This window comes from Moschus berezovskii, chromosome 7 (genome assembly GCF_049115385.1).
Source record: "Moschus berezovskii isolate FMDL1 chromosome 7, NW_MosBer_1.0, whole genome shotgun sequence".
In the NCBI taxonomy this organism is placed as follows: Eukaryota; Metazoa; Chordata; class Mammalia; order Artiodactyla; family Moschidae; genus Moschus; species Moschus berezovskii.
This window is the reverse complement of record NC_142466.1, coordinates 10931195-10954602: the sequence shown is the minus strand read 5'-3', so window position 1 is coordinate 10954602 and position 23408 is coordinate 10931195. Positions and strand designations below refer to the sequence as shown.

Below are 23408 nucleotides of genomic sequence, written 5' to 3'. Positions count from 1 at the left end.
ACATGCTGCTGCTGCTGCTGCTAAATCACTTCAGTCGTGTCCGACTCTGTGTGACCCCATAGACGGAAGCCCACCAGGCTCCCCCGTCCCTGGGATTCTCCAGGCAAGAACACTGGAGTGGGTTGCCATTTCCTTCTCCAATGTGTGAAAGTGGAAAGTGAAAAGTGAAAGTGAAGTCGCTCAGTCGTGTCCGACCCTTAGCGACCCCACGGACTGCAGCCTACCAGGCTCCTCCATCCATGGGATTTTCTAGGCATTATACATAGGTATATATAAATGAGCCATTCATTAAAATTATATGTATTATCACTTAGATTAAAAAGATCAGATTTTGATATTAGAACAATGGTGATGACTGCCTCAGGGAACCCCAGATTCCCTGTGTGGATAAATGAGCAGCGGGTCTGCATGGACCCTGGGTGGTGCCCATCCGTGATGATATTGTACTGGAGAATAAAAGGGGTACTCTGTTATCGAACGGTGATTCTCCAGTGATCAGGAAAATGAGAGGGAAATGCAAGCCAGTGAGAATGCAGGTTTTAAGGTTTCCATGTCTCAATTCCATGTGGTAGGTGTTATTAAAATGGAACAGCATATATTTCAGAACTAAGATGCAGAATACCTTGAAGTACTGCCATTCCTTAAATTCATTCAGATTGCAGTGTGTGATCATAACTTTGGATCCATCAGGCCCCTTCGTCAAACACTGGTCGTACTGCATGAGTTGATTGGCTTCGTTGATTCGGAAAAGCTATTTAAAAAAGAAAGAAACTCAACTCTTATAATTAGACTCTATGACTACCCTATTTCTCTATCACATTTCTGTATGTTCAGAACTGCAAGTCCAAAGACAGGAATTACTCATTTTGATGGTAGTGAAGACCACTTCTAACTATTAAAAGCTTATGTTCTTTAGCCTTTTAGATACAGAATCGGTCGTTAAGATGTTAATTACACCAATAGTGTAAGAAAATGAAAATGTGGAAACAGACCTGATAATGTATCACCATCTAAATTAGAGACAAGAAAAACACTCACATAGGCAGGGAAGAAAATACGTGGTTGCTGTTCTCAGTCATGTCTGACTCTTTGCAATCCCATGGACTGTAGTTTGCCAATCTCCTTTGTCCATGGGATTTCCCAGGCAAGAATACCGGAGTGGGTTGCCATTTCCTCCTCCAGGGGATCTTCCCAACCTAGAGAATGAACCCCAGTCTCCAGGCAGAGTTTTTAACCATCTAAACCACCTGGGAACACGACTGGCAATAGCATCCCAGCTTCTTGGGGGTAATAAGTGGAACACTGAACGATATCTGAACAAACTGTTAGGGAGTGAGGCTTACACAATTATACATTCAAGCAAGAATACATTCTAGTTTCTTATATGAGACACAAATTCTGGATTGCGGTTGCTTATGTAAAAACTGCTCTTATCCCCTCATTTAAGCAAATGCTTCAGCACTGTTGGTTTTTCACAGAATGTTTACTTCATCAAACAATCACAGTTACTAAACTGAAAACCAGGCTAAAGCCTGTGCTGCATCAGCTCATTGGCTCCCAGTGTACACCAACTGCATCTGGAAGCCTGGAGACAGAGGTGTACCTGATTCCCACCCATCCTATGGCAGGGGCCCAGCTCCACAAAGCCTCCATTTGTCTTCCCCATGCTGTCGATGCAGTACACAGTTTCAAAGCCTCTGATCTGAAAAAAATGAACAAAGGGTCACAGGCGGTAACGGTTTAGATTCTGATAAGCTCTAGCAGGAGGTCAGAGGTCCACATGGAGGGTGGGGTATGTGCAGCCTGGCACCTACTGTCTTGTCAGGCCTCTGGGAACACAGAGCTATAGTCATCTCTCAAACCACTTATGGTCTTTTTTTTTCCTACTTATCATATTTATTTGTGAAGCAATTTTGTTACATGCAAAGAGACAGAGAGGGTTTCCTGTTGTTCCCAGATTTATAAGATTGTTCATACTTGAAAAGTCATTGGTTGGGACTTTCCCGGTGGTACAGTGGACAGAAGTCCACCTGCCAATTCTGGGGACACGGGTTTGATCCCTGGCCCAGGACGATTCCACACACTGAGGAGCAACTAGGCCTGTGCTCCCCAACAAGAGAAGCCACTGCAATGAGACGCCCATGCACCACAACCAGAGGGCAGCCCCCACGGGCGGCAACTGGAGAAAACCCCGAGTAGCAGCCAAGACCCGGCCCAGCCAAAACATAATAACAATGATAAAAATTAATTAATTAATTTAAAAAGCCACTGGTTAGATAGCGTGAAACCACTTATGGTGGTTGCTGGAAGCACATGTTTCTTGTCTTGAGGCTGAGGTAGGGGGCTCATTTCAATGAAGGACCTTGACCTATAAATTTTGATAAAAGACAACAGAAGAAAGAAATAAAAAAATACCATTAGTACCATTTCAGATTCATGAGAAGCAGCTAGAGCAAAGGGACCGGACTACAGAGGTCACAGACACTGGCCCTAAGAATCTAGTCTATCAGTGAGCCTGGGAAGCATGGCTCCCACTCCTGACAGCTGTATCCAGGGGCTGGTGTTCACGGCGGGGTGGAGTGGTAGCTGTGACCAGCAGGCAGGGCAGTGAGGCTCCTCTCTGACTGTGGACATTGTTGGTAATAATAAATAATGTGTGTGCTCAGTCGTGTCCGATTCCTTGAGACCCCATGGTCTGTAGCCCACCAGGCTCCTCTGTCCATGGGATTCTCCAGGCAAGAATACTGGAGTGGGTTGCCATTTCCTTCTTCAGGGTATACTTCCCACCCAGGGATCGAACCCGGGTTTCCGGCATCTCTAGTTTTGGCAGGTGGATTCTTTACCACTGAGTCAAATGGGGGAAGTCAAGCTACAGCTGACAAATTAAATAATACAGACCACCTATGGAAAAACTGCATATGTTGTAAGTACGTGGCAAACATGTGCTTCCATCTCTGGAATGCATGTTTTGTACAAAAACAATCTTCTCCCTTTTAGAAGATACTACTACAGATTTGTAACTTGATTAGAGATCACTATTGGCATCCGCTGGCAGCTGGATGTGCTTGTCGGGGATCTGGGACAGAGGTCTGGGTTAAAGGTGGACATCTGAGAGCCGTCAGCATGTGAAGGGTGGGCCCTGAGTTCTCTACTGGGCAAGCTCACCAAAGAATTCATCCCTTCCACACAGAAGGCTCTAGGCTCGTGAGGAATTCCGGAGAGCAAAAGATAACCAAACCAAAATGCAGTCTCGGCTTTCAGGGGCTCTGGTCCAGCTGGGAGTTAAGACACAGCTCATCATAATAGAAGCCGGAAATACGGGACAGAGAACTGTTAGGACAGAGGGGCAGAGAGAGTCGAGCACATCCTGCTACCCACACTGCTGGTCTCCTACCCACCAGGTCAGGCCCCTTCGCTCTGTCTGCTTCCCTAAGTGCTGGGGCTCCTCAGGGAAAGACCCAGCCTCTTACCTCTGCATTCTGCTCCCTCAGCCCTGTGAAACACGCTGCAGGCTCCAAATACACGTTTCATCCTTAGATCTACATGTAGCCTCCTTTCTGGGCCTGAGGTCTCCTGGACAGCCCAATGGGGTGTCTACCAGGCCATGTGTGCCCTCCTGACCCCGCCCCGTGCACCCTCACTGGCAACCTCTTCACCGTGGCTGCCACCCAGTTTGCTGGGCAAATAGCGGGTTTGGCCAAAAAGTTCATTCGGGTTTCCTATGACATTGCATGGAAAACCCAAACGAACTTTCTGGCCAACTTGATAAAACCAAACTAGCTGTCTGCCTGGCCCACACCCTCCACTCACTTGCCTTGTTTTCCACCAAACCTCCCCGCCTCAAATTCCCCAACATTTCCGTCTTGCCCTGCTTTCTCCTGAGCTCAGTCTCCAAACACATACACGACCACCCAGCTGACACTTACTTCTCCCCAGTCGACATTTTTGGGCGGCAGAGGGTAGTGTGAAGTGATGTCGTAAGCTATTTCTTCCATGAACCATTTGAAACTCTTACAGTTGTGATCTTCTCGAAACTTCTTCAGCTCTGATATGTCCCCGTACGCTAGGGCCTTCGATTCAGGGCGGCTGGCGTAGAAGTAGTCTTTGTACTCATCCCACCAGACCTCCACAACCCTAACGTAATTCTGGGGAAAAAAGAAATTAACATTAATATAAAACAATAAAAATATTTGTGCTATCATAAACAGTCTCTTCCTGACATATGAAATATGACAAACTCGCTTCAAGATGACTGTATATTTAAATCAGTGTGTGCAAGCAAGTTCATGACCCTGACATGTCACTGTCATGAGTGTTCAACCAAAGAGTGGCAGACACCGAATCTGGTGTCCCTGCGCTGAAGGTCACATGTGCGTGCGTGCTCAGTCGCTTGGTCGTGTCTGACTCTGTGACCCCGTGGACAGTAGCCCACCAGGCTCCTCTGTCCATGAGATTCTCCAGGCAAGAACACTGGAGTGGGCTGCCATTTCCTTCTCTAGGGGATCTTCCGTCTTAGGGATTAAACCTGCGTTTCCTGCATCGGCAGGCAGGTTCTTTACCACTGCACCACCTGGAAAGCCCTAAAACGGTTACACACTCTAAGATAATATGTTCTCTCCTGCTGATGAATCTGAGTGAAGAAAGGGTTCCTGAGAAGCTGGCTAGAACTACCCCCACCCCCGCACCCTGTCCCCTGCCCCTGCCCAGAACAATCTCCTCTCTGAGCACCACACTGTTGGCACGTGCAGAAACCACAGGGATAAACAACAGCTCTGCTCACCCAGACACATTCCTGCAGGTGCCTCTGCCCGTCTGGTAACAACTATGCCTGAACCACTTCACTGTATCCCAGAATTAAGTAGATATTTCCCCCTCCCCATGCCCCAGAGGTGCATCCTGAAAAGCAACCAAAGAACCATCAAGTAAACTGACATGTGACAACTAAGACCAAACTTCTGCTGTTGTACTGAACGCAGGCGTGAATGGGAGCAATGGGCGTGTTACAGACCCAGCAAGGTCCTCGCGCTTGGATACCTCCTGGCAGTAAACTTTATAAGGACTCGGCAATCCATCTTTTCAGCTGGGAGGCCATCATGTTTCTGCTGCTACTACTCATCTCTGCTGCTGCAGTGAGAAAGCAGCACAGGCAACATGCAAAGCAACAGCAGACCTTGGTTCCAACACAACTTTACTTACTAAAATGGGCTGCACTGGGCCCACTGGCCAAAGTGACTGACCATTCTCCATCAGGAGCAGGAACATCTAGTATTCAGATTATATGTTTTCTTGGCTACAAGGTAACTATCAAAGGGTGAATGCCTGGCCACGGGCATGTTGCTGCAAAAGCCTGTGGGCTCAAAACGTTTCAAGTGGCAGCCTCCTCAAAGAGCACAATATTATTGCTAAATATTTTGAATTCTTGCAAATGCATCCAAAGTTAGACACAGTCCATCTTCTAGGTACTCGTGAACATGAAGAACTCAGGGCACATGTATAAGGTTACAGTAACAAAAAGAAGCATTTAATTATTTGGGATGGGGGACAGGGCTGGCTTGAAGGAATGCTTACTGAGTTGGCATCGGGACTTGCAGGAAAGGGCAACACAGCTATGTGACAAACCACGGTGTGTGTGGAGCCCTGAAGGAGATCTGTTACCACCTCTGGATGCAGGATTCACCGAGAGAAAAGCTGCCTCCATTTCTCCATTTAAAGTGAAAAGTGTGTTAGTTGCGCCAGTCATGTCTGACTCTGCGACCCCAAAGACTGTGTAGCCCCCCAGGCTCCTCTGTCCATGGGATTCTCCAAGCAAGAATACTGGAGCGGGTTGCCATTTCCTTTTCCAGGGGATCTTCCCGACCCAGGGACTGAACCTGCATCTCCTACACTGCAGGCAGACGCTCTACCATCTGAGCCACCAGGGAAACTCCTTCGGATAATTAAGACGTGAATCTGTGTGAGGCATTTAGATTTTTGTACACACTCAGCTCTCACGAAGTGCCAGCTTTCAGTGACCCCAGTGTTCGTTTTCAGCATGTCACCTCTCAGCTGACAGCCATCCTCATAGAAGGGTCTATGCAGGCAGCAGACATCAGGTTCAGTTTTCAAGAGAATAACCCTGACGGGGAGTGGAGATGGACTGAGGGGTGGGAAGGAGGGGAGAGGGACGGGGGAGGCGGGTGGGTGAGCAACCATGGGAGACCCAAGGGCGTCTGCTGGGCAAGGAGAGACTGGAACCAGGGGCCGTGTGGGAGGTGGGAGGTGGTGAAGGGACTGCCTGCCTCCTCATCTTACCTCGTGGACTCAGGGGTCACAGAAAAAGGAACCATCTCCAAGGAAAAGTTAATGGCTCAGCTCTGACGATGCCGAGTCTGAAATGTCTGAGGACCGCCTAAGATGAGGGTTCTAGGGAATCCCCTGGCGACCAGTGGTTAGGGCTCTGTGCTTTCATGTTCGATCTCTGGTTGGGGAACTAAGACCCCATAAGCTGTGCGGTGCAGTAAAAAAAAAAAAAAAAATTAAAAGAAGAGAAGGGTTCTGGGTGACAGCTGATGTGAGAGGTCTGCAGCTCCGGGACCACTGGTTGGAGAAACTGCCCTGGAGGCTGGAGGGGACACATGGAAGCAGAGGACAAAGGTGCTGGCGATGGCTGCGTTTGCTGGGTTTTGAGAAGACCCATGGTTAACCTGACAGAGACGGATGTTTCCCTCTCATCTCTTTCTGTTCTTCGTAGCACAGGCTTTCCTGAACTGACCTGACGTCATGATTTCTCGGTGACTGTGGAGCTGATTCCAAGGGCAGGTTCTCTTCCTGCGAGGCTGTCGGGCCTGGTGTTAAATGGGAACTCTTTCTGTCTAACAAGGCTCCATGATGGTTATTTTGAAGATAATCTGACTGGTCAGAGGGCTGTGTTGGTTCTTATAGCCTCGTTTCTGCTTCAGTTATCTATCCCTTCGGGGAACAGTCCTGAGTTGAAGCTATAGCCAGAAATAGACTTCCTTCTGCTTTTGACTTGGTTAAGGGCTTCAGAAGATGAAGGGCACCAGTGGTATGCTCTTAGAGTCTATGGCGGTCACACGGCTCCTACATTGCTCCATCAAGGAGTAAGGCCCTGGTCCTGCCAGCAGCAGGGCCTGTAGACTTCAGGGTTAAAGTCTCCTGGTTTGTCCCTCGTTTGGGGGACAAAAGATACTAAGTTATTTTTTTTTTAAATTTTACTGTTATTTTTAAACTTTTAATTCTGTATTGGAGTGCAGCCAATTGACAACGTTGGGATTGTCAACAGAGAGGGCACTCAGCCATACAAAAGATACTGAACTTTTACAAGCACTGTTCAAAACTCTGATTTTGTTTACTACACAAACTCCTATTATAATCACTTTACTTTTTTTTAATTTATTTATTTTTATTGGAGGCTAATTACTTTACAGTATTGTATTGGTTTTGCCATACATTGACATGAATCCACCCCAGGTGTACATGTGTTCCCCATCTTGAACCCCCCTCCCACCTCCCTCCCCATATAATCACTTTACTTTTTAAAAATCAGATAAGAACAGTATTTTACTGATGTGTGAATAATACAAACTGGTATTTTCTTTCCAACTATTTTCCTACAGTGTTAGCTTTTACAAATTAATTTGAGGTATCTTCACAGAAAACACTTGATATAGGAATGATAATCAGAGTAGGATACAAGGAATAATCTTCAACAGTAAGAAGTTTCACAAATTAGTCTAAGTTAAAAGTGACACCCAGCATGATGGCTTCAAAGGTGTCACCCAGCCATCAGGTTGACACTAAGTGACCATGTGGCATACATGTGTCAGCTCCAGCCTCCCCACTTTTAAACAGAAGACTCACCTTTAGGGTAGGAGAAGACCCAACATAGACGGGTGGGGGGTTCCCCTGCCAGCCCTCAAGACGGTAGATGTGCCCGACACGGGAACAAGGGACAAACAGCAACTTGCCCCCACACTGCCAGATCTGCCAGGAAAGACACACGTGTAGCTGTTTCAAATGCCAGCTCTGTTTTGTGAAACCTAAACTAGACACAGTGTCCACAGGGAATTTATACACCACACAGATCCTGCAATGACTTCCTGTTCCTCGAGCTCACATACTAACAAAGCGGGTGCTGGGACACAGGTGTGCCTGGGACCCAGGACCCCTTCCTGAGCTCCTGCAGCACCCGAGACACCCCCATGGTAATCCGCAGAGCCACACAGACATCCCAGTCCTCACACCCTGGTAAGCCCCCTCCCCGCTCCACCAGCTGACACGTCTCCCACGGAGGAGTGTTCTGATCAACGCCTCACCAGCTCCTGCACCTCTGCCCCGCTCTGCTCTGGCTCCCCTATTTATAGCAGGGGATTATGCTGCTGAAGGGCAGCTGGGGGTCATGCCCTCCCCCTCAGCCTCTCTGATGGTTTCCACTGCCTGCTGGATTAGTAACAGTGTAACAGCACTGGAGGCCCCTCACTGTGGCCCTAGTATCCCTGCCCACATGGTCTTCCCCTTCATCTCTGTCTGATTCTGGCATTCAGCTTCTGCCAGCATTCCTGTCTCCTGAACTGTCATATCCCCTGCCCTGTGCCTTTTCCCATTCTACCTGCTTAGAAGCGCCCCCCCAACCAATCTCACACCCATCTTCCTAGTTCTGTCTTGAACACTTCCTCCAGCAGGATCCCACCAACTACTCCTTCATCACATCGGCTGAATGTAGGTCCACCTTCTGATTGTGTTACGAGTTTAAGTAGAATTCCCATCTCTTATCGACTGTAAGTTCCTTGACAGCGGGGATTCATCCCTCACGGTGCTGAGCTCCAGACATTCAAGACAAGTTGAACAATTATCTGTTCAACTCAAACCGGAACACCGTTCTCTCTCTTTCTTTCGGGAAGAGGGTGGGGAGCTGCAGCTCCCGTGTCAGTGTGAGGACACATAGTCCCTGCTGGGGTCTGCCTCAGTCCTGAAGCATCCTGTCCTACAAGGATGAAAGGCAGCTTCAGCAGTGGATGGTCAAATGGGACCCTGACAACTGCTGATTCCCCCAGGGGCTCTGATAACAAAAGGCTCCAGTATGGAAAGCCTTTGGGAGAGGGGTGGGGGATGGGAGAGGAGGCATTTTTAATCTGAAGCTTGCTGGCCTCCGTTTTTAGCTGAGCCATGTACATATGTAGTTGGAGTTTGCATTTTGCCTTATTTTTTCCCAAAAGGCAAGTATGTTTGTTAGTCATTCCTTACAATTTAGAGAAATGCATTAAACAGTCCCCCCTCAACCCCTAAACAAACCAGCCTTATCTGATAGTCACAAGAATCAGTAACTGCTTGGAAAAATTGTAGTTGTTTAAATGAAATGTTACCTTGTATGAGATCTCAAAGTTTTCACCACCCCAAATCTGGAGGCCTGGATCATAGAGACCCAGTTCAAAGAAGAAGTCTCTTTCGATGGCAAATAACCCTCCAGCCATGGCTGGGGACCTAAGGGAAAGAAATGCTGAAACAACTTTGAAAGACAAACAAACCCCCAAGACCCCTTCAACCACAGACAACAAGGCTTTTTGGAATACAGTTAAGTAATGCGCAGAAGAGACAAAACTGATGGCCAAACATTAAGGAATTATAAAGCCTTCACCAAACAATTCTGTTCATAATTTCCTTATGAATTTACTACAATTTTTAACTGAAATGGTATTATATATTTCATTACAAATTAGAGCATTACATCATTTCGCCATTAGAGGGCATCTTGGTTCCTTGGTTGACTTAAAAATTAAGCTTTGTGAGGTAAAAGAATTTTCGCTTTCACTCCTCAAAAGGACTGAGCCATAAGCCGTGGTTGGCTAAATGTTCCCGCAATGATTTATGAGTCATTCTAAGATGAATGAAACCGTACACCATGGAAGTAGTATCTCATTTTTTAAATTTTAGAGCTCATGGGTTTGCCAAATAAGGGTGGAGCTCGTGGGAGGACAGCCTGGACTCACTGTGAGTCTGCAATGTGGCACAGAAGTGACACAGGAGAATGAGGCAGTTGCTTCCTGTGTCAGGAGGCGGGGATGCCAAAGGGCGACTCGTGGGCCTTCCTGGGTGGGGTGCTGAACTGGGTACTTTTTAGGGACAAGACGGAAAAAAGGAAGACTTGGCAGCTGTCTACGGTGAGCCCCTGCCAACATCAGAAGTTAGAGGAGAATAATTTTCATCCTGCTCCCTCGGGAACTAAGGATTATCGCTGCGGATTCTCAGGTAGGTCCCTCCATTGGAGCCTCTGCATCAGCACACATGATAGCAGTCTATGGCCAGTTCCCGCTGATCCCACCGTCAACTCGCACAGCGAGCTCACACGGTGAACCCCCTTCTCCCGGCCTCACCGCTGCCATCCTAGCCCACGGAGGAACCCTGGCCCTGCCCTCTTTCCCGCCCCAGCGGAGCCCCATCAGGCAGCGGCGCAGTGCCGCCCCGCTCCGCCGCCCCCTCCTGCCCAGGCCCCGACGCACCCTGCCTTCCCTCGGCCCCACACGCCGGCTCCTCACCCCTCAGGGCTCAGGAACACTTTCTGGGCTTTCCTCCCACCACTCCTCCTACTCGCTGCTCCAGAGTCATTCGTGTAGTGAGCTGTTTAATTTCTGTCTCGCCTGCTGCGTGTTAAGTGCCACGAGCGAACGCAGCTCATTAAAGGGAAATGTCATCACGTCAGGGGAAGGTCATCCTCTCAAAAGGCTTTTCTTCTCAAAGTATGCGGCTGAACTCACTAAACAGCACTGGTGCATTTTCGGTTATATTTTACACCACGTTTATTTAACTGTCATTTAACATTATTATGACTACGCCCTTTTGATCTTTAAACATATTCCCAGTTATCTCAGTACATATTTGAAAAATGTATCTCAATGTGAAAGCCAGTGAGTTATTCAAAGGGAAACCTTCCTTAAATTCTTCTAGCACATTTTTAAAAATTCTCTTTACTAGCCCATGGGTTTGGTGGGAATATACCTGTAGTCACCACCCCTTATTTTTTCCCTCCCAGAATTATTTGTGAGTCAGTTTAAACAAATCAGTGGCAAGCTCTTGGACAATTTTTGAAAAAAAAAACCTCAAACAGAAATTTGGAAAATGTCACATAAAGCTGAAAGGTTGTATAATTTCCTTATGTTTGCCATTTCAGTATCCTGGTATCACGACATGCCCAGACCCCACCAGCTTTTTGCATGACATCAGACACTGTTCCCACACTGAGTTCGAGCATCATCAGTAGCGCAATAGGAAGAGAGAGACCAAAAGCAGAACCATAAGATCAGAAAAATAAAATTAGACACATTTAGAAACCTACACCAGAATCTAACTAAACAATTCATTTGGGGCCACTCTTTAAAAGATGGTAAAAATGTTCCAGTGAAAAGACCAAAAAAGAGAGAAGAGCATAAATTGTTCTATTTGAAGAGGCACAAGAAGGGAGAAAGGAAGATTCTGGAATAACGTCTCCTTTTAATCAAATGCTCTTCTGAGAATGAAGTCATAAAGGAATTCTGTGTATCATTTCCCAGAGTCACGTATTTTTATTGATCAAATTTAACTGGCATAAAATTACTATTTAAGAGCATATAAAACCAAAGAAAGAAAAAACAAAGATCTTGTTACTGCCTTTTGTTGTTAATGCTACCCTCCAAGGCACCAAAGTAGATACAAAACTTGGATGGTAAGTAAAATTTACACGTTTTAAACTGATAGAATGAAATTATTGTCAAAGAACAAAATTTCATGTCTAGTCCACTTTCCCAGGTGGGCTCAGTGGTAAAGAACCCGCCTGCCAATGCAGGAGACATGGGTTCGCTTCCTGGGTTGGGAAGATCCCTGGAGGAGGAAATAGCAAACTATTCCAGTATTCTTGCCTGGGGAATCCCATGGACAGTGGAGCCTGGCGGGCTACAGTCCATGGGGTCGCAAAGAGTCAGACACGACTTAGCGACTAAACAAAATAACAAACAAAAACCCACTAGTAGAAGACTGCAAAGCTTTTCTTGTTTTTCACTTGTATTTGGAACTGATACCACAAAACACGCCCACCCTCCAAGTCTTCCCCCAAATGGAGCTTGCTTTTAAGAAGAAAGCAACCACAAAAATGAAAGGGTGAATTTAAACCCCTGAAAAAGCACAAAGAAAGAAATCCTTTCAGAGCCTGAGACAGCATCTACAGTGTTAATTATATATATATATATATATACATGTGTGTGTGTATCTGTATATATATATATATATATATTTAGCTTGGCAAGAGGTTAATAGGTGAGCAGCGACTGGAGAAAAGAAAACAAGGTAAAGGATTTAGTGATTACCGATATGGTTCAGTTTTTGTCTTTCTCAGTCTCTTCTCCCGGGGGGTCAGAGGCACCCGTTTCCAGAGCATACTCCAGTCCCATGCCCCTCGGGCATGCCCATCTTCGTCACCACCCCCTTGGGGCACAATTTCATATGTGTTGCCATTTATGACATCTATGAGCGGCACAGTGCAAATGGTTCTGTGTTGTGTTGTTGATGGATGGCAGCAAAGATGAAATGCAAGGGCGTGTGGGGACCCAGGTGTTTACACCAGGACATGGGGAAGGAAGAAAAAAGAGTACTTAGAGAGAGACATTCCGCGTTAAGAAGAGGAAGTAGTGAGCTTTACCGATAAGGCTCAGTTCTATGTTTTCTTTTGGCCTTTTCCTTGTGACTCAGGGGGATTCGCTTCCATAGCAAACTCCAGTCCCAGGCCCCTCTGGCAAAACCATCTTCATCCCCACCTTGCTGAGGCTCAATGGAATAGTCATTCCCATCTATGTAATCTATTAGAGGCACAGTGCATGTGGTTCTGAAACATTTACAGAAAATGAAAAAGCATTTAAGAAACCCAACACTTACTAGTTGAGCAGGTGTAACTGTATTATCTCTTGTTATTCTGGGTTGCTCTAATTTTTTCCCCCACTAAGGGACCTTAGGACTTCCCTAATGACTCAGACAGCAAAGAACCCACCTGCAATGCAGGAGATGCAGGTTTGACCCCTGGATCAGGAAGATCCCCTGGAGAAGGGAATGGCAACCCACTCCAGTATTCTTGCCTGGAGAATCCCATGGACAGAGAAGCCTGGAAGGCTACAGTCCATGGGGTTGCAAAACAGTCAGACACAATTTAGCAACTAAGCAGCAGCAGGGGACAATATCTAATGGGAGATAGATGTGAACGAATGCCTTGAAAAGTCAAGGAGGTCGTTTTCATAAGAGAAGGGGAGAAGGGACGTCCCTGGGCTCACTGACAAATGGTGGGGACAAAGAGCCATGTCCTTGAACTTAGCAGAGTTTCCTCATCTTCACTCTGGTCCTACAGGCACGCTCTCTGCCCATTTTTTTCCCTCCTTGCCCCTCCATTCAAAATGAGTGTGTGTGTGTGTGTGTCTTCCCTGGTGGTCCTGTGGTTAAGACTTCAAGTTGTGTGTGTGTGTGTGTGTGTGTGTGTGTGTGTGTGACTTCCCTGGTGGTCCTGTGGTTAAGACTTCAAGTTCCCAATGCAGGGGGCACGGGTTCGATCCTTGGTCGGGGAACTATCAGGAAATTAAGAGCCCACCTGCCTCATAAGGCCTGGCCTAAGACATAAAACAAATATAAATAAAGATTACAGTTTCTTAAAAAAAAAAAAGAGTGTGTGTGTGTGCAGAAAGATAATACCTGCTACACTTTCAGTAGTGCTCCCAACTCTGCTGCTTTTTACTTCTTTGGAAGAAGTTATTATGAAAATCTGTTTCTGTACATTTACTTGATCTTCTATCCTACTTCTTTTATTGCAAAAAATTAGCTTTTATCACACACACAAAAATCCCTCAAAACCTGAATAGCATAAATAGTGGCCTGAGAATCTGGAGCAAAAAAAAAAAAATACCTTTTATCTGGGCTTAGTAAAAATGCTAGTGTTTATATGACTAATTAGGTAAAGTGCCAACTCTGCTAAGGTAATTGGTACACTGCTTGTTCTGGTGTTCATTTCATCAGAAAGGGTTTTAAAAGGCATCTCCTAAAATGGAGATTACAGTTTTTTACAACCATGGTTAAGGTGCGTTTTAGATGTTTAGAAACCAAGGAGAAGAAGAAAATCCTTGGGGCTCAGGATTTCGACACAGGGGCTTTATTCCCGCCTGTGGACTCCTGCGGGCTAGTCGAGGGTCCGGTGGAATGACCTCACTCACCCTGCCCACATCCCAGAGGACCACCCACTCTCCCCAGGAGAGGGGAAGGCTGGCTATCTCGCCTCATGAGAGTCTCGTGATTCTCGGATTTCTAAGTATACAGTGGAAGGTGTCCCAGAGGAATCTCAGCTGGATTCTTTATAAACTGTCCGAGTTGGGGCAAATTTATGAATTTCTCTCAGTCTGAGCGTTCTCTTTAGTTAAAGAGAGGTAATAATATCTATTTTGCAGGCTTGCAGTGAGGATAGAATCAGACAGCACATAGAGATCATTGTTGCTAGATCCTGGGATGATACAGGCCTCTGAAAGGTCTTCCTCTGACTCAGGCCACAGACACAGGGACATGTCTTATTTCCTTCTTAAAATTTTCATTTTAATTAATTATTTGTTTTTGGCCACTGTGGGATCTTAGTTTCCAGACCAGGGATAGAACCCATGTACCCGGCATTGGAAGTATGAAGTCCTAATCACTAGACTGCCAGGGAAGTCCCCCTTTATTTTTTCTAGATTCTGAAATAGTAAGGATTCTGGACTAAAAGCAGGGAAGGCTTTGGGAACCAGAAGACTGGTACTGCTGTCAACATTTTCAGATTCGCTGTAAACTGAATAGTGATCACCACGTTCCCATGGGACAGCTGTCCACTTCTAAACTTTAAAGGTGATGTGGAAATCCAAGGCTTTGACACAGATGACAGCTGGCCCATACTATGTAAAATAATAATTTCCAAGGTCATACAAAAACTAATAGGCATAATTTCAAAGCATGCTCCTTCAAGTCTTCAGAATGTTACCACAGTGTGGAGGGGGCAGTTAACATTACTCTTAGAGCAGGATTGTGGAGCTTGAGGAAGTCTCTTTACTGACCCAACCATAAGGAGATTCTAAGTGAGATGTGCTGGGCTTATTCCAAATGTCTAACTGCCTGCATTTGAATCAGTCCCACATTTCTGCCAAGTTCCACTCAGGGAAACAACTAGCTAGAAAATAATACTCAACACGCAACTCAATATACTGAATGGAAATGAAATCAGGACAGGAATATTATTTGTCCTTCTAGGATGAGGTTTACTTTTCAACCAGGAAAGGAAATAAAAGCAAGGTAATGTTACCTGTCCTTAGATATGGGAGCTACAAGTGGTGCGTACCAGTTAACCGCCACCTCACAGTGGGCATCGAGGTATATCAAAACCTTAAAAAAAAGAGGCAGAGTGAAGAAAAACTCACCTACAGGACGTCATCTATCACGCACAATTTTAAACTAGATGCTAGGATAAACTGGCCATAGAGTCAATTTTGATATTTAAGTTGTCTGGTTAAGTTAGCATTTTCATTTCAATTTTAAAACATTAAAATGGTACCTAAAAATGTACACGACCTTTTAGTTACAAAATCCAAAATAGACACAACAGATATCGAATGTTTCCTACCTGTCCAAGTTTGGCCTTCTGGGCACCAATACTTCGTGCCTGAATTAAACCTTCTCTTCTCTCATTTCGAAATACCTTGACTAGGCCATTCCACAGCTTAATATAGTCATCCAGTTTTTCTTTTAAGTGTTCTATGAATAAAAAAAGTCAATATTATACATTGTATTTGTGGTTATAAACCAGTTAAGCTATCATTTTTCTCAAGAAACAAGGATAGGCAACAGGTCAGTAATTTTACACAGAAGCATGCTCAATGTTAATGCACAAAGAAGCAAGGTGAAGTGTATTATAAATGTTAAAATTCTGAGCTTAATACACCTATGGAGAACTATTCATAGTTAGCCTGAGAATGATCAAAACTCTAAATATACAGAACAAATAATGACTATGCCAACGGACATGAAAACTTAAAACAATTCAAATGTTAATATCCTATCTAGAAGCTTTCAGGCACAATAGTTCTTTGGCTTTTGGCAGAAGCAATGGTTCAGGATTTCTGAAGACGCACTGCCTATAAATAACATTACATAGCCTCATGGAATCCACACGGGGTATAGGTTAACATTTGTTTCTGAGCCATCCTCCCCCTACAATCAGTGATGAAGGGAGTAGTCTTGATGTGATGATCAGTATAGTACCCATCAAGCTGGCAAATAACAATAAAAAAAAATCCCATCTTTTCTGTATTTTAAGCATCAACACATGTGTGCATGTGTGTGCACTAAGTTGCTTCAGTCATGTTCGACTCTGCAACCCTATGAACTGTAGCCCACCAGGCTCCTCTGTCCATGAGATTTTCCAGGCAAGAATACTAGAGTGGGTTGCCATTCCCTTCTCCAGGGGATCTTCTGGACCCAGAGATTGAACCTGTGTCTCTCATGTCTCTTGCACTAGCCAGCAGGTTCTTTACCACAAGCGCCACCTGGGAAGCCCCCAACAAGTGTGTATGTGTAAATATTAATTTATAAATATATGTTATTTATATACTATAAATTTATATATGTGTAAATATTAATTTATAAATATGTTATTTATATACTATAAATTTATATATTTATAAATATTTATACATTTATAAATAAATATTTACACATTTATAAATAAATATTTACACATTTATCTAATAAATACATATATCATTTACATATGCATGGATGTATATATGGGCTTCCCTGTTGGCTCAATTGTAAAGAATCCACCTGAAGCACTGGAGACACAGGAGACATGGGTTCAATCCCTGGGTGGGGAAGATCCCCTGGAGAAGGAAATGGCTACCCACTCTTGTATTTTTGCTTGGAGAATGCCATGGACAGAGGAGCCTGACAGGCTACAGTCCATAACGTCACAAAGAGTTGGATACAACTGCAACTAAAGCAGCTGAGCATGCACTCACACAGTATGCATGTGAAAAGAAAAGTGACAGTGAAAGTCACATCTGACTCTCTGTGACCCCGTGGACTATACAGTCCATGCAATTCCCCAGGCCAGAATACCAGAGTGGGTAGCCAATCCCTTCTCCAGAGGATCTTCCACACCCAAGAATCGAACTGGGGTCTCCTGCATTGCAGGTGGATTCTTTACCAACTGAGCTATCAGAAAAGTCCTATATATTTACACACACACACACACATATACACATACATACATATGTTTGTAATTTGGTAGAGAAAATTTTAGGTTACAAAAACAAGACACATTCGTTAATCTTTCCATCTTGGCTTCCAAACTGCAACAGAACAGTTTTTGTTTGTATCACTATGAGCCCATGAAACTGGTTCGTCACAGCCACAACTAATTCCTGGATTCTTAAAGACGTTTCTTGAGTCACAAAAGTTCTTTTTAAGTTGTCTAAAATTTTAGCCCACTAATACAAAAACACGGCAAAAAACAGCTGTATTTAGTTATGAGCTAGTGGTTAATGGGCAAATCAAGCTGTACACTTAATACTTCACTCATTTTTAAGGAGCTTATAATTAGCAAGACACCCACACATGAGTTTTCAAAATTGAGAAGAAAAAAATTTCCTTTCTCTATTTTGGCATCCAGTTTTACTGAGAATTATAAATAAAATTCTCATGCTGACTTAAAATTTTTCCCCAGAAAGTCTTGGTAATTTTCCCCTTCAATAAAAGGATTTTGTTTTGTTTTTAAAGCTCCTTCTTTACCTTTTTTTTTTTTTTAGTTCAATACAGACCTAAGTTTGTTTTTTTCTAAAGCCCTTCTGAATTGCATTAGTTATTTTCATGTATGTTATCTAAATAAATCTAAAATAAATTGTTATCGTCAGAAACCTGTTTCTGTTCTTTCAGTCTATTTCTAGGTAAGATAACTTGGCTGCCACAGGGTCTCACAGATGCCAACACCGACGCGGAGGGATCAGGGTCCCAAACAGGAAACACCCCTCCTGGAGGGTGATCATCCTGCCCAGCCTGGGACCACATGCTGGGTCACGTGATTTGCTGTGACCAATAAGAGGCGGGAGAAAATGATGAGTAGTTGTGAGCGGAAGTGCTCTTCCAGCCTCCTTTGCTAAGCCCTGCGAGGACGCGTGGTCCCTGCAGCCCTTTGCTGGAGGCACAGGTGGAGAGGGGTGTTCTCAGTTTAAAGGCCAGAAACCCTTGCGTTTTGAGGACACTGTAACTTCGAGAAACTCGAGGCTTCTGAGCAGCCACTTCTTTTGTGGGGTTTTATATTCATTTGTTAAGTGTTTTGTCTTTCAGGGAAAAAAATTATAACTAAAAGTTTTAATTATTGAATATACTGGGAAAAGAAAACAAACCTAGTTTTCAGTCAAGTCATGTTTACCAAACTTTGTATAATTTAACTGAGGCTAGGGCTGACAGATGTCAAGGTTGTTTTGAAATTGGAAGAATTAATTAAAAGACTTTCTGAACTTCTGTCCAAGGGTAGCCCCAACCAACCACTGCACTATGAGTGAAGAAGATTCTATATGTAATTGCTTTTTAACTGTGTTACAAGAGGCTGTTAGAAATTTGGAACAGTAGACGCACTAATCACACGAAAATTAAACTGGACAAAAAACTTAACCACAAAATTTTGTTCTTTCCTTGGGCCAAGCAAGAGTGTACTCCGGGAGTTGGTGATGGACAGGGAGGCCTGGCGTGCTGTGATTCATGGGGTCTCGGAGAGTCGGACACGACTGAGCGACTGAACTGAACTGAACTGAACTGGGCCAAGCAAGAAAGCAAGATTTTAGAATGGGAAACACCTTATGATGTATCTTCACTTTTTAAAAGACTGTGCTGAGCTTTTTAACTTGTATTAATAATGCAGTGGTTCTTAAAATCTGTACAAGCATGACTTGGAATTTGTTATTTTTTGTAGATTTCAGTTTTGCTAAATTTAAAACACTGTTGGCACCAACAATATCACTTAAAAACATATTATCAAATGTTTGTCTTGAGACAGGAAAAGCATTCATAATGAAAATATTCCTACCATAGAAAATTGCAACCAAGATGTTTCAGCTAAAGGCATCTGATGACTAAAAAATTTATAGTTATACATTCTCTCTACTCTTTACTCTAAAATTATAAATTCTCTACTGTGATTAGTTGAAGAAAGTGATTAGGTGTATAATGAGGAAGGGAAAAGGAAGTAAGTAGGTCATATTTCTATTTCTCTCCATGCTAATATGTGCAAGATCAAGATTCTGGTTGTGTCCTTTCAAAAACAGCAGAGGTTTATAAACTTGGTTTAGATCTTGGAGAGTTCTATGTTAAGTTTTGGAGGAAGCTTTTTTAAAGCCATTTTGAATGTTTTTTTTTTTCCATGCTGATCATGTTCTGACTTCTTTTCTAACATCCTGGAGAAGACTCTTGAGAGTCCCTTGGGCTGTAGCATTATCTATCTTTTGATATTTATGTTACTAAGAAGATATATTCAGCTTACAATAATGGATCTATTTGAAGAAAAAAAAAATTAACTTAAAAAACCCCACCCCACTTAACTGGAAAATATTGCTCAATCTCTCCTTTGTCAAGTAGAACCAAGACTAACTGACACCACCATAAATGCGTTAGAGCTCACTCCATAAGAAGAATAAAAAATGAAACACTGTTTCCTTCTATTCAAATACACTCAATCAAATATAGAACAAAAGAAGCTTCAGTAGATACTTTCTATTATAAACAAAATAGCCCATGGTTTCTGGTCAAATCCAATGTTTGCATCATCATTCAAATGCAAAATAAAGCAGTTAAAATGTATATAGATCTCAGTATATAGATTTAGATAGGGCTCTGGATGACATTACAACATACATGCCACTGCATTTTTTCAGTCATTTAATGAATTACCTTTACAATTAAATTTTTATAAAATCCAAGGCCCAAAGAATTGGTATAGTGTAAGACCATGGTTACGGAGAAGGCAATGGCAAGCCACTCCAGTACTATTGCCTAGAAAATCCCATGGATGGAGGAGCCTGGTAGGCTGCAGTCCGTGGGGTGGGGTCGCTAAGGGTCGGACACGACTGAGCGACTTCACTTTCACTTTTCACTTTCCACTTTCACACATTGGACAAGGAAATGGCAACCCACTCCAGTGTTCTTGCCTGGAGAATCCCAGGGACGGGGGATCCTGGTGGGCTTCCGTCTATGGGGTCACACAGAGTCGGACACGACTGAAGTGACTTAGCAGCAGCAGCAGCAGCAAGACCATGGTTAAATGTGCAGACTATAGATTGGGAAAGTGAAAGTGAAGTCGCTCAGTCGTGTCCGACTCTTAGCGACCCCATGGACTGCAGCCCACCAGGCTCCTCTGTTCATAGGATTTTCCAGGCAAGAGTACTGGAGTGGGGTGCCATTGCCTTCTCCTATAGATTGGGAGGCAGCTGTTAATTACTATCTGTCACCTCTGGCAAGTTATTTAACATATCTTAGTTTCAAGTGCAAAATGAAAATGAACAATATCTCTTACAAGGATTACTGTCAGAACTAAAGAAACATTCACATACAATGCTTGGCACAGTGCCAACTTGTTGTTTATAGATGCTATCAATAGATACCATTAATTTCTATACTATTTTGAAATTACATGCTTGTGACTGTTTATAATTTAAACTTTATAGATTAAATGTCAATCCCTTAGCCATTACCTTTGTTACTGAAATCATCAATTAACACGATTTCTGCTAAGTATTTCCTTGGAGTCCTTTTAATTACACTGTGGACTGTTCTCATGAGGGTAGACCACCCTTCATTATGGAAGACGATGATGATGCTGGCTGTGAGCAGGTTTTCATCGTAATGCCAGTACTTGCATCTGCAAAAGGAACATTTCATCGTATTTATTCAGAGATAATGTGCAATGCATGGTTCCAGACTGACAATGACTATGTTTTCTGGTTGGATTAAATATTATTGACTTCAACGTAAGTAAATGAAATTGTTGTTCAGTCACTCAGTCCTGTCCGACTCTTTGAGACCCCTATGGACTGCAGCATGCCAGGCTTCCCTGTCCTCCACTATCTCCTGGAGCTTGCTCAAACTCATGTCCATTGAGTTGGTGATGCCATCCTACCATCTCACCCTCTGTCAGTCCCTTCTCCTGCCTTCAATCTTTTCCAGCATCAGGGTCTTTTCCAATGAGTTTGGCTCTTCGCATCAGGTGGCTAAAGTGAATAAAATATAACCTTTTCTATTTTAACGGAAACCCACAGTAGAAGAGAGAAGCCGCTGTGAAATGAAGTTTCTCACATCCAAGTTACTTCTTCACCAGCGAGCACTCACTGTGACAAAGAGTGCTCTGTGTGATTTCATGCTTCCTAGCTGGGGATGGTACTAAGGTTTGTGTTTCAGGTCTTCATGCTCAGTTTATTTTCCGTTTTAAAACTCGAGCTTCTGGTGCAAGCGATTTATTTCACTTGCTGTGAATAAACCACTGTACAACTGTGTTTGAAAGCTGTCCTGTTCTAATAGGGCTAAAGCATTCAGAAAAAAATTAAATGGGCTGAACTTCAGGATACAGGAAGCATTCCAAAATTAACTGCTGGATGAATAAACAAAGTTCTAATAGTGTTTAGAGTTATTAGATTGGCTAAAGGGGCTTTAACTGTTTTACACAAAATCACTTGAAACAACTGTAGCGAGAAGAATGCTTCCAGAAGTCTTTCTCTAATTGGAAGGAAACCCAAAACAGGGCCTGATAAAGACTCCAGGAACCAGAGGAGGTTCAGTGAATTTCACAGAACCATCACACACACACACACACACACAGAGAGTCAACCCTCCATATCTGTGTGTTCTGCATCTGAAGAGTCAACCAACTGTGAATCAAAAATACCAGGAAAAAAATTCCAGAGAGTTCCAAAAAGCAAAACTTGAATTTGCCAGGGCAACTATTTAATAGTGCTTGCTTTGTTTTTGTGTTTTGCTTAGTCCCTAAGTGTGTCCAACTCTTTGTGACCCCATGAGTCAACTGTAGCACGCCAGGCTCCGCTGTTCATGGGATTCTTCAGGCAAGAAAGCTGGAGTGAGTTGCCATTTCTTTCTCCGGGGGACTTTCCAAACCCAGAGATTGAATCCATGTCTCTTGCTTGGCAGGAGAATTCTTTACTACCTAGTCACCTGGGAAGCCCTACATTGTGTTAGGTATTATAAATAATCAATTAAAAGTATATGGGAGAGCGTGTATAGGTTATATGTAAATACTAAGCTATTTTATATCAAGGACTTGAGTATCCACAAACTTTGGTGTTCAAAGGGGTCCTGGAACCTGTCTGCTGGTGGATACCAAGGTACAGTCATGCCCATACTATGCATACACAAGCGTATGTGTATAGACGTGTGTGTGTGTATGTACACGCACATACACTTTTTCCCATTGGTTATGGGAGAACAAGATAATAAGACTACAACAGGCAAATAAGAACAATTTGAGACCCGTGTTTTTTCTGCAGGAGTTAGTTTTCAAAACTAGCATCTGGTGCTTATTATCTTCCTCTTGATGAGTGGAAAGGAAAGAGTTTTTTTTTAATTTCAAAGCTTTCCATGAAGTAATAAACAAGCTTATTCCCAAGGTTAAATTAAAAATCATAAAAGCAGTCTCGAATATTATCAGCTGGATAACCTACACCATCATTATCTAAAATAGGACCTGGCCCAATGGAGATGCAAACAACTTTATCTCCAGGTGTTTCTGTCCCTTTCCAAACTCTCAGCTGTCTGTGTTCTTTGTTGCTGTTCAGTCACTCTGTCGTGTCCAACTCTTTGTGACCCCATGGACTGCAGCACGCCAGGCTTCCCTGTCCTTAAGAGGTTGTTTTTACAGAAATGCAGACTGAGTCTGGAATCCGTTTTTTTTCTTACTTCTTACATCTGCATATCCTTGTTGAAGGAGTAGTAAGTACATGGTATGTTCTGAGCTAGACACTAGCTCAGCATGGAGGAACACGCATGCTCTCTGCTCTCATGAAGCCCACGGTCCTATAGGATGGTGAGACATGAAACCGAAGTCTGAGTATGTCACTGGGGAAACCATGGTGCATTTGACAGGTAGGTCTCTCCCAGTCTCAAGACAGGTGGCCAGGAAGGCATCCTGGAGCCATGGGGTGAAGGTGAGACCAGAAGGATGATTTAAAAAGCACTGAGACCAAAGAAGTGGGGAGGGAAAGTTAAAAGTACAGCAATGAATTGTGTGCACGTGATTCAGATAAAAATGAGTAGATGGACGATCTATGTCTTTGGAAGGTAGAATTAAAATCTGAAAAAGAGTGAAGAAGAAAACTTACAAGGAAGGGCATTTT

At 43.7% G+C, this 23408-nt stretch overlaps 1 protein-coding gene across 4 annotated transcripts in view; it reads right to left on the bottom strand.

Annotated features, from left to right (window-relative positions):
- The window catches only part of GALNT7 (polypeptide N-acetylgalactosaminyltransferase 7), a 140958-nt gene that overhangs the window by 5991 nt on the left and 111559 nt on the right, over positions 1 to 23408 (bottom strand). Inside the window, exons 3-11 of one of the 4 annotated variants that reach the window (XM_055428019.2) lie at positions 20760 to 20926; positions 15641 to 15771; positions 15323 to 15402; positions 12665 to 12847; positions 9363 to 9480; positions 7861 to 7983; positions 3927 to 4145; positions 1604 to 1702; positions 623 to 751 (exon numbers count right to left, since the gene is read on the bottom strand). In XM_055428019.2, coding sequence (XP_055283994.2) covers positions 623 to 751; positions 1604 to 1702; positions 3927 to 4145; positions 7861 to 7983; positions 9363 to 9480; positions 12665 to 12847; positions 15323 to 15402; positions 15641 to 15771; positions 20760 to 20926 — 1249 coding nt within the window. The other 3 variants (XM_055428018.2, XM_088837813.1, XM_055428020.2) reach the window with 3 other exon arrangements.